We start from the raw sequence: 13,449 nt of genomic DNA, 5'->3' as shown, positions 1-13,449 counted from the left end.
GAAAGGAAGTACCCACCCCCACGCTTTCATGAAAGGTGGTCTCATGGACAAAAGTACAGACGGCATCAGGAACCAGCACGTGAAGGGATAAGCACTAGACCAATCGCGGACTAGTGATTGTCTCTGTATCATCGACGAACCCGCTTGAGTCAGGCACCAGGGGCTTTCCGAAACATATTCTCTATTCTTTGCATGCTACGCTCTGCATCTCAATCATGGGGTCAATTATTATTCCGGTTAGCCGGAGATCCCGCGGTGTAAAGGAACATGCCGCCGCGAAGAGGCCGGAGGGCTTTTGTAGTGTTGCATTCCCTGTTTTTTAAGATAATGGATAGTCTGCGTCGGCGGAACAATGGAACCGGGGCTTGAGCAGCCAAGAAACGGAATTACAGTGCTTGACGCGATAAAGCTACGGCCGGGGAATCCTCAATTCAGGGTAAAGGAGGATGGGTCTATTAGATATCAGGATGCATTTCTTCCTAGGTCACACAACTGCATAGTTGGTAGTCATATACCAGCCTATATAGTCAACAAGTGATAAAAGAATACTAAGAGAGCACGGTCATATCAAAAACAAGCAAAGCGGCACGATAGAAGCCTGGTCATATCTTTATAACCCGGGACCGGACAAATAGGCTAGATCACTCGCAAGTCTCTTCACACTCGTAGCCCTCTGCGCCATTAATATCACCACTTTTATACACCGGGGAAAGTGGGTACGGGCACAATTTCCTTCTCAGCCCTGATGCAGAGACCGCATCCAACGTGTTAGGCACAATACCTCTTTCCACCCAATCCACCACGCGTGCTAATGGATCAATAGGGACAGGGCCATCCCCACCCTCGCAATGATGAACACCGGGAGCCTTGAACAGACGATAGAAATCTGAGACAGAAGGGTCCTTTTTTTGCACCTCTTTGTAGTACTGTTCCGTCCCTTTCGGAGGAATTAGTTGGTCCGATAACCCATGCCAAGTGATTATTTTCCCACCGGCACGTTTGAAAGATGAGAGATCTGGATTGTTTGTACCCATAATTGCATCAAAGTCCTGCTTAGAACGAGCAAATATTTCATCGAACGTTTCGTGATCTAGGTCGGCCAGGTTGGCGGATGGATTGCGCAGGACAAACCGGCTAATCCAGTCTGCGGATATAGGAAAAGGCGCACCGGTGCAATTAAGTCCCGAGCATTTGGTATATACGAGACTTGATTCCTCCATCGAGAGAGGAGTGCCTTTTTCAAGTCCATACCAGAGGAATGAGCCATTGGACGCGACAGGTCCTTCCCAAGTGCTTTGTACCACGAGAGCATCGTTCTCTGTGATGGTTACATTTTCACCTTCGCAATCGACCACGGTGTTAACCAAGCTATGAGGATCAAAGTCACAAAGATCTGGTAATGAGATAACTCCATCGAGAACCCCATCAATCCCGTCACACTCCGTGATTGCTGCAGCTGTAATAGCGTCGGTAACACAAGGAGCAGGCCAGGTACGAAGCTGATTCATCACAAACTGCGGCCAGAACTGAGAAACAACAAAGCTAGGCCAATTAACTCCAGGCGCAGCTGCTAAGATTCCATTATATGCAGTTGGATATCTTTGCGCCAACATTAAGCCCTGCCTGCCACCTGTTGAACACCCATTCCAGTATGAAAATCGCAGTGCCTGGCCGTAGAAACTACTCGCTACCTGCTTCCCAATTATAGCGGCATCGTTAAGAGCGATATATGCAAAGTCTTCGAGCAATGCCATATTCAAATTTCCCGCTTTATCCAATGACCATGACTCCGAGCTGAATCCATTCACTTCATGTCCTCCATCGGTCGCAAGAGCGGTGTATTTCTGAGCCACTGCTGCTGCAAGAACTGCATCTTCTGATCTCGCTGCGTACCCGCTACCACCCGAGCCTTGTAATCGGTGATTCCAGTCTTCCAAGGGAAGCCAGATCGTGACGTGGATGGCATCTTTCCGTTCAGGATGGGTGTATGTGACTGTGACGTTGCAAAAGTTTATTGCCGAGTCCTCATCTTGACGGTAATTCAGGACCGGGATAGCACTAAGTTCAAGGATTTGTGCCTCAGCTATGGACGGATGAGGAATAACATCTGACGAACAATTCCTGGTTTGAGCTGCGGTAGCAGCCTGCATAAACAGGCCTGCCATAGCTATCGGGAGTAGCTTATCGTGAAGCATGATGGATCTGGCGAAACGGAACCTTGCTCCATGACTTGTAGGAGCACTGAGGGGTATATATAGATGGTACTAGAGACATGATGTCGGCCAACAGAAGGCGCATGAATACGCGACGTAATGATACAAAAAGCGGGCCACTTGTTGTAAACGTAAACAGCACACTACTGAAAATCACTGCTTTACCAAGGGGACATGATCTTCTTCCTCTAGTCATTCTCTGAAGACTCGGTGTCTGCGGATGGGCTTGGCAAGGCTTGGAGAATGCTGAAGGAGGGCTGGGTTGGATTACAAATCTACTATAACATTGGTCTTGTAAAAGGATGTATGCTAGCTAGCGGGATTTGCTCAGTATTTGCTTGATAATCAAGTTTGAGACATTTATCAAGTCTCCTTACGGGCAAACTTAGGAACGATAGCGAGGATGATACTTATATAGTGGCCAATGTGCTTCTAGCCTATTGTATCATGTAGTAAGGAATTAGACTGGCTCCTAGTTGTACACAAAGTTATTCTGGTACGAGCCACTTTTAGCGTTTTCGCCAGTGATTCTTTATGTTTGAAAGGAGCGGATAGTGCTCCAAGGATAAGATGAGTTGATCAACAATTGTTCGGACAGCGAAAGGCTATTCTGGGTAATTTAGCCTTATAATCAGCCTTGCGCTCGAGACGAATATAAAATGTATTGCCTTCTACATGCTCCGTGAAAGAACGTTGACAACCCTCCAAACTTGACGCCAAAACAGGCTCTACAACTCATAAGAGGGCTAAAGACACTGCTCCACCTAGTCTGACTGCTGTTGAAACCTCTCAATCGTAGCTGGTCTATATTCACTAGAAAACATTTGATATCAAGGGCCTCTGTGCTTCAGGCTTGTGCCCCATCCGCCGGGGAAATATCCGACTGTGATTTGGTATGCTGGCTATTTCTGGCACCGCCATATTGGACCCAATGTGTGAGGGCCCCTACGGCATAAAATGTAACGATAAAAAGCTGGAAACTGGTCCTGCATTGAGCTCCTCAATTTCCTGTCTTATCAGTAAGCAAGTATTATATAAGGATCACCGGAGTCTCTTAGATATCCCGCGACGATGCTAAGGGCGAACTATGCCATACTGTCACGCAAGCACTTGGGGCTACATAGAGGCTACTAGCCTGTGCACGATTTTACTTCAATGAAGAGGCTGGCGAAGCCATCCATGACTTTTTAGCTGACAACTCCAGCATTTCACGGGACGATATTTTTTTCATGCCGAAGGTCTAGAGCCATCTTCACCATTATGAGGATGTGTTATGGTTGATCGAAATCCCTTTGTAGGCGCCGAAACTCAGTATGTGGACATGTTTCTCACTCACCTGTCTGTATTCGTCGGGAAGGACAATCGGGAGAATCCTAAGATTGGGCCACCGTTATTCGTGATTCATCTAAACCTGCATTCTATGATGATTTCTCCCGTGTGTAAAACCTGGCTCTGACATCTTAGTGGGGAGGATACCATGATACGGAGGCAATTGTTGAGGTAATATTCCACTAATAGATTATTTTGGAGAGAAAATATGGATTTCCGCAGGGTTTTACTTCAGGGAATTCCAACAACCTACCCAAACTCGCAACGATCTAGGTGGGGAGCCTGCTAGTCATAATCTTCATACAAGCACAACCGGCATGCGGAATTCTTGGTTGATTATATCCTGTGATGTATGCTGTTCGTAAGGCAGTTACTCTATACCACGATAGAATTTGAATTATGTAATGTGTGCTGCAGCATATACATACCTTTCCTTTTTCGTCTCCTTTTGGCCTGTATCTTGGTTGCTGTTTGAGAGAGAGAAATGCGAGAAACATGGTGCGAGCTGCTGTCGAAGGGGCCACTGAAAATGAACAAACCCCCGGAAAAAAAGAAAAAAATGATACAAGACTGTAATAATATCGGAACAGTATTCGTCATTCCAAATGATGGCGCCATGTTTGCTCGAAATCTTTCCATGGTTAACATGTGCTCTAGGTATGAAGCTTTCGCCCAAAGGCGATTGGCATTTCGCCTTTGCCCTCAACCTAGCTATGAGAGCAATGGTAGTCATGTGAATAGATCGCGGCTGGAGTGGATCCCTGACTGAAGGAACCAGTCCGTCACTTGTGCTTCCGGGTGGGGACTTCGCATGGTTCTGGATGGGCTTCAAATCCCGTTGCAAAGGCCGCAGACGTTGTGTTTGCAATCAACCCACTGTCCAGCACGAAAGTGGCATGCACCGAAAATAAAGTATTATGGAGAAAGGATCATGGAGACTGCCATCTTTCGGCGCGATTAGTAAAGTCGAACCAGGGATAAAACTCCCCGAGCTCGCGGAATACCAAAATGATGATATCATAATTAACAAAATTCCCATGCTTGCGAATGTACTGCAAGTGTATGATAAATGGTCTCTACCGACCTCTTCTTGAGCTCGTAGCATAGAAACCGGTCTTGAGTTAACTGGTGTCAGTAAACGAGAATACTACTATTTGCGAACATGTCTCTCCCTAAAACCACCAATCTCTGGACGGTGCATGGCAGTGCCCCAGGAGCTGGAACTGGCGCATTGAAGTGGAAGAATGACCAGAACATCCCCGAACTCCATCCTAGCGAAGTATTGGTGAAGTTGCGTGCTGGATCGTTGAACTATCGTGATATTGTCAGTAAGTCAATATATGCTTCCTCCTGTTTCTCCCTAGTTGGTCCCACTGACCTGTCAATCAAACAGTTTGCCAAGGCATCTATCCCCGCAAATTGATCGAAGGCGTTGTTCCCGGTAGTGATGGGGCTGGAGAGGTTGTTGCTGTTGGGTCCGCGGTCTCGCGCTTCAAAAAGGGGGACAGTGTTGTGACCACATTCTATCAGGACTTTTTCGGAGGACCAGCTCCGACAGAGACCAATGCAGAGAGGGCCCTAGGAGGCTCCGCCCATGGTACCTTTCGTCAATATGGTATTTTCGATGAGCATGGGCTGTTGCCCCTCCCAGCCAATCTCAACTATCTTGAGGGTGCGACACTCTCATGCGCCGGTCTCACGGCGTGGAACAGCTTGAACGGCCTACAATACCTCAAGCCTGGAGACTGTATCCTGACCCAAGGCACAGGCGGCGTTTCCCTGTTTGCAATTCAGTTTGCGTTGGCGACCGGCGCCACTGTTATTGCCACCACCTCCTCGAATACTAAAGCTGAGAAGTTGAAGGCCCTTGGTGTCCATCACATCATTAACTATCGGGAGGAGCCGAACTGGGGTGCGAAGGCAAAGGAGCTCTCTCCGAAAGGGCTTGGTTGCCAGCGGATCATCGAAGTTGGTGGGCCGAAGACAATTAAGCAGTCATTGCAAGCGGTAGCACCTGGTGGTCACATTGCCATCATTGGATTTCTGACAGGCTTTGAAAAAGATGAAGATCACCCTTCATTCCTAGAGCCATTCTCCCGTATGTGTATAGTGCGGGGTATTGAAGTTGGCAATCGGACCCAGTTCGAAGAAATGATCAGGGCTATTGAGGCTAACGACATTCATCCTGTCATTGATCCTACCGTATTCCCACTTGAGGACCTTCCATCGGCCTTCCAGTATCAGTACGATCAGAAGCACACAGGTAAGGTTGTCATCAGCATTGGGTGAAGCGCTGGCGAGTATATCGCTCTTGGGAAGGGCTGATGCAACAGATCTAAGTCTTCATCCCAAATGTGAACTACGATTCATTTGTATTTGATGCAAAATCTCTTTTGGATTATGGTATATGTTCGCTACCAGATTATTTTCCAAGGGACTATTGTATTATTCTGCCTCATAAGAACATAAATTCAGCAGAGTGTACAAAGAGCTACGGTATTAGACTCATAATCAGTAAACTGGCTACACTGTGGGCTCCTTGACTTCGATTTTCGCCATGAGATTTATATATAGGGGTATCCCGAGGGACTCTCACATGTCACTGGCTTGTAGATGCATGAAGATGCCCGAATAAGTCCCAATAGTAGGTCTGGAAAAAAGCTGATTGGATTTCGATCAGGACTCAATATGTCAGGAGCATTCGGCTGTGACCGGAGACTGCGCCGGGGCGCATTGTAGCATTAGCATGTGCCCTATTTGCCATCAACTCCGAGAAACTGCATCTTGGAGCTAAGGAGAGGTGAAGAAAGTCGTGATATTGAAACGAGAATCTACATGCTCTATTTACGATTGTAGTAGTACATACCACTCTCCGGAATGTAAATAGTACACTCCAAATAAATGAGCCACAACGCTTAGATAGATCTTGTAGCAGGTTAGGGTGAGCATGGGACGAAGGGGCCCACTCAGGAGAGAATTTTCTCCAAATCGGAGAAACGTAGGCCATGTACAGGTAGAGTAGCCATTCCGATGTCTTTTATTGCCGATTTGAACCAGTTAAATATCGTCAGGTCAGTTTAAAAATGGCACACCCCATGCTTCCCTGTCCTATTCCTGGCCAAAAATAACATAGAATCAGAATTATACAACCCCCTTTAAGCTGCGAACGATGGCAGATGCTAGGCCAGCACAAATATCAACCATGCCCAACCTACCGTCCTCGAATGCGCCTGAGCCAGGGTCAACTCGCTCTTCTGTTTATGCAAGGGGAGTATCTCATGCCAAGGTGGTCGAAGGAGAACTGGATCTCTCTCAGAGCGAGATCAAATGGTTAGACCTCGGGTTAGACACGCCGCTACCTCTTCCAACGGCTCTCATATCCCAGAATGCGAGCCAGTCGCGCCTCCCCTGCCCACCAAACGTCCAAAAATACGCTTCCCCCCTCCAATGGTCTACACAGCGAAAGTGGATAGTGACATGGATTTCATGTGTGGTGACAACCGTAGCGTGTTACTCTGCTGGTGAGATGAGCCCAGCATCAGAAGAGCTAACATCAGAGTGGGACATTACGTTGACAGCATACAATTCTGGAGTTACGCTGTTTTGCATTGGGTTCGGCCTAGCACCAATGGTTCTTGCAACCTTCTCTGAGATCAACGGCAGGAAACCGGTGTTCATCGGGAGTGGAGTTCTATTCTGTGGTACATGCAACCCTGCTTTGTTCTATACGTATCTAGGCTAATGGTGTGGAAAGCCTGCACTGTCGCCTGTGGCGGTACGCATGTATTCGCTGGTCTGCTGGTCGCTCGGCTTTTACAGGGCATCGGCGCATGTACGTTCAGGGCTTCCTTCCCTGATTTTATGTGAGGCACCCCTTTAACTTGAACCTTTGCAGCTACCTTCTCGACCATGGTCGGGGGCGTTATTAGCGACATCTATAGCCCCGAACAGCGAAATGTCCCAATGGCGCTGTTTTCGAGCGCTGCTTTGCTGGGAACAGGACTTGCACCGCTTATTAGCAGCGTTGTTGTATATCATAGTACCTGGCGCTGGGTGTACTACTCTCAAGGGATTGTTTCAGGCTTCTGCGTAGTGGTGATGATTCTGTTTTTTCAAGAAACGCGCAACACCGTGCTTCTCCAGCGGAAGGCAGATGCATTAAACAAGTATTACGAGAAGCTCGAACAGCTAGGCTACTATGGAGTCATCTTGGCAGACAAGGACGAGGTGAGGAGAATCCGATGGACACAGAGAGATGGGGAGAAGCACGACTCGGTCAGAGAAATGATCAAGGCTTCATGCTATCGTCCATTCCGTGAGTGTCAGAAGGACCCCAACGGATATCGACAAACCTTAACCATTGTTAGATATGCTTGTCACAGAACCGGTGGTATTTTTCTTTTCGCTCTGGTTATCATTCAGCTGGGCGGTGCTCTATCTCCAGTTCAGTGCCGTGCCGCTGGTGTTTAGGATGAACCACAACTTCAATACGGAGCAAATTGGCGCTGTCTTCACTTGTAAGCTACTTACATGAAGTTCTCGTCCCATCTTGGATCATCACTTACTAACAGCCAGAAAGCTATGTGCTGTGGTATCATTCTTATAACAGTTGTGAGCATATACCAGGAGAGGATGGCTAATCACTTTGGCCTCCTCCCCAAGACTCCCGAAGCACGACTCTACTTCGCATGCCTACAAGCACCACTAGTACCTATTGGTTTGTTTTGGTTTGGGTGGACTTCCTTCCCTTCTGTACATTGGATCCTTCCTACTATAGCCATCGGATGTTTAGCTATGGGGATTTTTTCTGTGTACCTGGCAGTTTTTAATTACCTAGCGGACGCATATGGTCCGCAAGCAAGCTCCGCCATTGCGGCCCAGTCCTTCTGTTTGTATTTGATATTCAAGGGAGCGGCCATATAACTAATATAATGACCAGGTCGCAATATCTTAGGCGGGATATTTCCATTGATTACGGATGCCATGTTCACAAACCTTGGATACCCAGCTGCCTCGAGCCTCCTCGGGGGAATAGTACGCTTTATCTCATGGTTCCTACATGCCACAGGCTCTGACAAAACATAGGCTGCCGTTCTAACCCTTGTGCCTTGGGTGCTAGTGCTTTATGGTCCCGCCATTCGTGCCAGGAGTAAGATGACTGTGGTGCGTTTGATGCGTCTATTAATCAGTCGGCTTTTACTAATAATGGCGGTAGGCTACGTAGAATTGAGTGTTTAGATGACTTACGCCCTTGGTGGTTGGTGTATTCAAAGACTCTTCTATAGATAGGTGTGTATCGTGGTGAACTTGCATCATCTCATGTATAGACTTCTATTTTTGGTTTAGAGAATGGAACTTGCTTCCTTTATAGTCTCTAACATCGATTCCTTCTCAATACACATATAGTGTGAACACTGCGCCTTTCTCATGCTACTTTCACCAGCCCCTAAGACTGCAATTTGGCTGTCAAAGCGTAAATTTAATGACCTCATATACCATACTAGTTTCTTTGGTCACCCTAACATAGTATTTCTGGTTTAGTTAATCCACCATAATTGCTCCAGATCAAAAACCCCCTTTCCCTGATGAGGTCGATGACTAATTCATTGCCCGAGTCCGAGGAACCGTGGAAATCCTATCTGGTGAAAGTGGAGCCCACGGTCGAACCCGGATAAGCACTACCCGGGACATCAGAGCTACCTTTCCACTGTTGTAGATTACCTACGCTGCCCGGATAATGCTTACCCTGATATGTAACGGTACCGACAAACCTTGCCTCGCATGCTTCCACTTGACAAGTACTATTCCAAGCTGTGGGCCCGGATACTGCTTACCCGTACGGCATCTGCCCTATTAGGTAGTGTGCCGCGTGTGAGGCAAGAATGGTAGCAAGCGGTGGCTTTGTCATGGTGTTTTTGAGTCAGGATATGCCGCTTAAAAGTTACTGTCTGTAGGTTATTGTTTTAGTCGGGGTTACGTTAGTGCGGTCTTCCCATGTTCCGTGATACGTTTAGGACATTCAGAGGGTCTCTAGTCCGGGTGAAGCTGAACTCGGCCGAGAGGGCAGGCTAGACCCAATTAGAACTACTATACAGGAACGGCGTGTTTTTACTACACAGAAGCATGAAGGAGAGAAAAATCGTTGGCTATATAGATATTACCGAAATATTAACAGAACACGCCCCCCTCCAAAAATACAAGCCAACTAGATTTCTAAAGTCAGACCAAGAGTGAGGGCAAAAGAAGAGCTAAAATAATGGCTGCATATCTAGATGATGCCAAACGTTACTAAAAGCCGTAAACTCGTCCCACCTGGGAACCGCGAAAGTGCTCTGCGCAGCACTCGTAATCCACGAGTTCAATTCAGTGCTTGCAGCTCCCTGCTCGGTATCTTCTCTTTCGTAGTCATGATGAGTTCGTAGCAGCCAATCCAAGTTGTCCTCGAGAAGGGGATCCATTGCGAAGCTACTATCGGCTTCGTATCGAATTGTCTCCATATCCATAGGACCTGTAGGATCACTGCATTCTACAGCCCCAATGGATTCGGTGGGAGCTACTTGTTCGACTGAGGTAGGCTCCAAGGGCTGCAATTTAAGGTGGCATTCAGTGGCTGATGGTATGCTTCTGGCGAGATTCTCAACCCGAACTGCCTCTGGCGTTAACCATTCGTATGCTAGGATCCTGAGGGCCCGGATAGCACGACAGCTCCAACACCACGCTAGGCTCATGGTTTCAAGGGCGTCTAGACAGATACGGAGGTTGGAGATTCCTCGACGACGAATCAGAGGAGTGGTCGATGTTGCGTCCATCAGGTGTATGATAGCAGCCGTAAAGGTGCTATGCACGGTGACAATGGGAGTGAGGCGCTACCCAGAAACGCAAGTCAGTACATGGACAATATGCAGTACATGAAACCTACCAAGGTGTAATGATCCTGGTATGTACGTAGCAGCTTTGTGACTTCCGAAGCGGAGTGTCTGCAGGTCTGTAAGTGCGTGTTGGACTCTTGTGAATCCAACAATACTCGAGACGAAATCCGACGCTTTGCAATGAGTGGGCGATGAAGAAGAATCTGAATGACATGGTACTGAATACTGTGCATACCTTTAGTCTATTTACAAAGCTTATGACGCTGGATCAGGGCTTACTGGAGCTGGTATATGTGTGGGAGGCACGGCATTCGAATCGAAACAGGGAGCCGAAGAAAGCTTGGGATGTCACGGTAGAACTGATGCAATGCAATATCGGTTCGGGTAATTATCCCCTCTAGTTCGGGTCGTCTGAGTTCGCTGTTGGGCGCATACCTGTATCGAGGGCGTTAACACGCAGATGGATCTTCATAGTCCAGCCTTGGATCCCGTACACTACATCTAATGCGTCTGTCGCAATGCCTAGAAGCTCAATGACATAGCTTGATGTGGACACAATCCGTATAGGAGCATTTGCCAATGTTTGATCGCTTGTCGACCATGGGATCCAAGGACCGAACTCAGCGGTTTGGCATTTGTTTGGCTTTGGACAGCTTATATCGTATTTTCGAGTCATTCCTGGTCGTCCATGGCCGAGACTGAATAGTCTAGACAGAGGCAAGCTTGTTAATTGCCTACAATTTGTTTGATCAGGATGGTGGGTTTCAATTCGATCCACGTACTTATCTAAAGTATAACATCCCCACCATGCAACTTTTCGAACCTCAGCATCGAGCTCGGACATATGTGCTGTTGTTACCCAATTTGAGCAATCAAGATTGAGTCCGAGATTGAAAGCCATTCTCATCGCCATACCTGAGTGGAGTTCAGTAATATACCGACATTTCTATGTCCACAGGTGCCCTAACCTACAAAAAGCCACCCGAGAGATTCGCGATCCTCGGCCATAGCATTTAAACCCAGTAGCACTGCGGCTTGAACAGTGGGGACTGTCGGGGTTTCCATTCCTTCCTGCAATAATATTTTTGCCTCGCGTGCAAAGATCTCTCCGGCAGTTTTAGGATTAGTTAAAACGGCTCGAACCTCGCGGCGATCAGAGTAGCGAGCGGCCAAAGCAAAGATTGCGAGAAGAAGCAAGGGTGTACAATACTTTCCCGACCGATGAAAGGCGTAATCCTGCATGAAAGCATCCTTGTGTATAACGTAATTCCATGGATTCTGCCACTTCCAATACAGGTCCAATAGGTGGTCCTGCAACTCTTGGGAGATACCCTGGCCGTTGTTGAACCGCGTGATAGGACTGAAGTCACCAGCGCGCCCGAGAGCCAACGGTTCAGCCGAGACTTCATGCAGACGGCCATGAAGCAGATTATAATTACTCAGGGTCCCAAAATACCATAACTCCCCATTAGTGGAGACGTTGAGACGCGCAGTCATGCCGCTGATTTCCTCTAGTGGGTTAATCCGGCGAGGTTGATTGACACCATCTTCGGTCTCTGTATCACTTTCTACCACGGCTTCGACAGAGGTTTCAGGGACACAGGGAACTGGCCTCCCGAGAGCCGCTAATTCTTGCTCCAGCAACTCTATACGAGCTTGAAGCGACCGCACGAACTTCTTGCTGGGAGGCCTTGTCCGTCGACCTTAGCCATGATCTATAAAGAGTCGGGGTACCGGCAAACTCACTTGCGCTTGTTCTCTGTGTGTTGGTATTCGCATGTTAAGTTTCGCTGCTGACAAGGGCCACAGCACGGCTCGGCTCCATCGCACTAGAATCAACTGTCAGGCTTCATACGCACAGAATACTCGCCCAGTACGTCGCTCACGCGAATACGTTTCATCCGGCAAAGCACACATGCCACAGACACCCTTTGCCGGATTTTTGACTGGCGGGACGCTGGGGGACGTCCATCCGCAGTGGACATGGTGTGAGTTATGATCGTGATGTGATTCTGCGATTGTACAGGTCCATGAGTTCCACAGACTGCATACGAACGTCTCCCATCATGGGCAAAGGTATGTGGATTTAGTAAAGCCGCGCCAAGGACTTCGGGATCTGCTCTCTAGGTCATGACATCACGTAAGCGATCTGCGCCGTTTGACATCCTGAAGATCCTTCTGTCAACCATGTAAAATACAGTGATCAACCTAGATCAGTGCCTAAACACTTGGGTTAGTATAGTGGTTCTGGCTCTGATACTCACTCTGTCTAGGATCCAAGCTATCATTAAAGAAACGTAAAATTCGATATTCTCAACTTATCTGTTAACGGCATCTTCATCAAGATCTGGTCAACGCTTTCAACAGATCCTCCTCGGTACCTGTAGCCGCAAGATCAGTCTTTCGTTTCTTACTAAATACTTTTTTCATGGACTTAGACTTGTTCTGTTCTATCCCCAGCCAGAATGTCTGGATTGCGACCCTGTGCTTCCTATACAATTAGTCATGTTGAAAAATTGCCTCCGAAGATTCTCCGAGAAGTAACTCGTTTCCATTGCCTTCAGGAAGCCAGGCAGCATTTGTTATTTATACTTCTCCAGACCAGTACACGTACTACGCAATTGATGAGATGTATTAAGTAGAAGAGGAGCGGGGTGTAATGAGTTATAACATGATGATCTACTTCGGAGGGCTGGTTCCTCATGCATCATGCCTAAACATCCACCAATTACAACGTTAGGCAGCTCATCAAGATTTTGGGTAATATTTGGCAACGTGGACTAGGGAGGGGGGAGTTCGCAGAATGAACAGAACGTTGCTCGCTCCTAACTAGTTTTAACGGACAAATACTGCTTACCCGCGTTGGTCCATAAATGCCCCGCTGCCGCTATCTCCATCGGTAGAAAATGTAGTGCTACAGGCCATGGCCAGACCAAAAGGCAGGACGGGCGGTGGGATACAAGACTACTAAAAGACGTAAGTCCTAACGTAATTCAAATGCTAATACATTTCACGTCGGTTAGTATGTCCAGACGTCC

General features: G+C 47.6%; 4 protein-coding genes across 4 annotated transcripts; 2 read left to right on the top strand and 2 right to left on the bottom strand.

Moving 5' to 3' along the window:
- Positions 1-641: 641 nt before the first annotated feature.
- Positions 642-2,165, bottom strand: BDV38DRAFT_274158 (Tannase/feruloyl esterase; the record flags this gene model as incomplete). The annotated part of the gene is made up of 1 exon (XM_032057798.1): positions 642-2,165. The coding sequence occupies one exon, from the start codon at positions 2,163-2,165 to the stop codon at positions 642-644; it is 1,524 nt and encodes a 507-aa protein (XP_031909643.1).
- A 2,437-nt stretch (positions 2,166-4,602) lies between these two features.
- BDV38DRAFT_295974 (zinc-dependent alcohol dehydrogenase family protein) lies at positions 4,603-5,861 on the top strand. Its single transcript, XM_032062821.1, has 3 exons — positions 4,603-4,870; positions 4,936-5,157; positions 5,194-5,861. Exons 1-3 carry the CDS (start codon positions 4,705-4,707, stop codon positions 5,829-5,831), a joined length of 1,026 nt encoding a protein of 341 aa, XP_031909642.1. The 5' UTR covers positions 4,603-4,704; the 3' UTR covers positions 5,832-5,861.
- An 883-nt stretch (positions 5,862-6,744) lies between these two features.
- BDV38DRAFT_295970 (MFS transporter) lies at positions 6,745-9,482 on the top strand (the record flags this gene model as incomplete). Its single annotated transcript, XM_032062820.1, has 8 exons — positions 6,745-6,828; positions 6,859-7,243; positions 7,297-7,374; positions 7,438-7,857; positions 7,910-8,059; positions 8,122-8,430; positions 8,482-8,576; positions 8,628-9,482. 8 exons carry the CDS (start codon positions 6,745-6,747, stop codon positions 8,778-8,780), a joined length of 1,674 nt encoding a protein of 557 aa, XP_031909641.1. The 3' UTR covers positions 8,781-9,482.
- A 308-nt stretch (positions 9,483-9,790) lies between these two features.
- On the bottom strand, positions 9,791-12,396 carry BDV38DRAFT_286617 (Zn(II)2Cys6 transcription factor; the record flags this gene model as incomplete). The annotated part of the gene is made up of 8 exons (XM_032060708.1): positions 9,791-10,408; positions 10,462-10,636; positions 10,691-10,846; positions 10,906-11,118; positions 11,194-11,326; positions 11,380-12,101; positions 12,158-12,240; positions 12,298-12,396. 8 exons carry the CDS (start codon positions 12,394-12,396, stop codon positions 9,791-9,793), a joined length of 2,199 nt encoding a protein of 732 aa, XP_031909640.1.
- Between the last annotated feature and the right edge of the window lie 1,053 nt (positions 12,397-13,449).

This window comes from Aspergillus pseudotamarii (assembly GCF_009193445.1).
Source record: "Aspergillus pseudotamarii strain CBS 117625 unplaced genomic scaffold BDV38scaffold_64, whole genome shotgun sequence".
Lineage (NCBI taxonomy): Eukaryota > Fungi > Ascomycota > Eurotiomycetes > Eurotiales > Aspergillaceae > Aspergillus > Aspergillus pseudotamarii.
Note: the sequence above shows the minus strand (reverse complement) of the source record. Positions and strands in the feature narration are given on the sequence as shown.

Bases quoted from the DNA above. Each gene is read 5' to 3' on its own strand.
- BDV38DRAFT_295974 (XM_032062821.1), top strand. From the start codon at position 4,705: ATGTCTCTCCCTAAAACCACCAATCTCTGGACGGTGCATGGCAGTGCC. The intron at 4,871-4,935 runs GTAAGTCAATAT...TCAATCAAACAG, and splicing joins GAACTATCGTGATATTGTCA to TTTGCCAAGGCATCTATCCC. The intron at 5,158-5,193 runs GTATTTTCGATG...TGCCCCTCCCAG, and splicing joins TGGTACCTTTCGTCAATATG to CCAATCTCAACTATCTTGAG.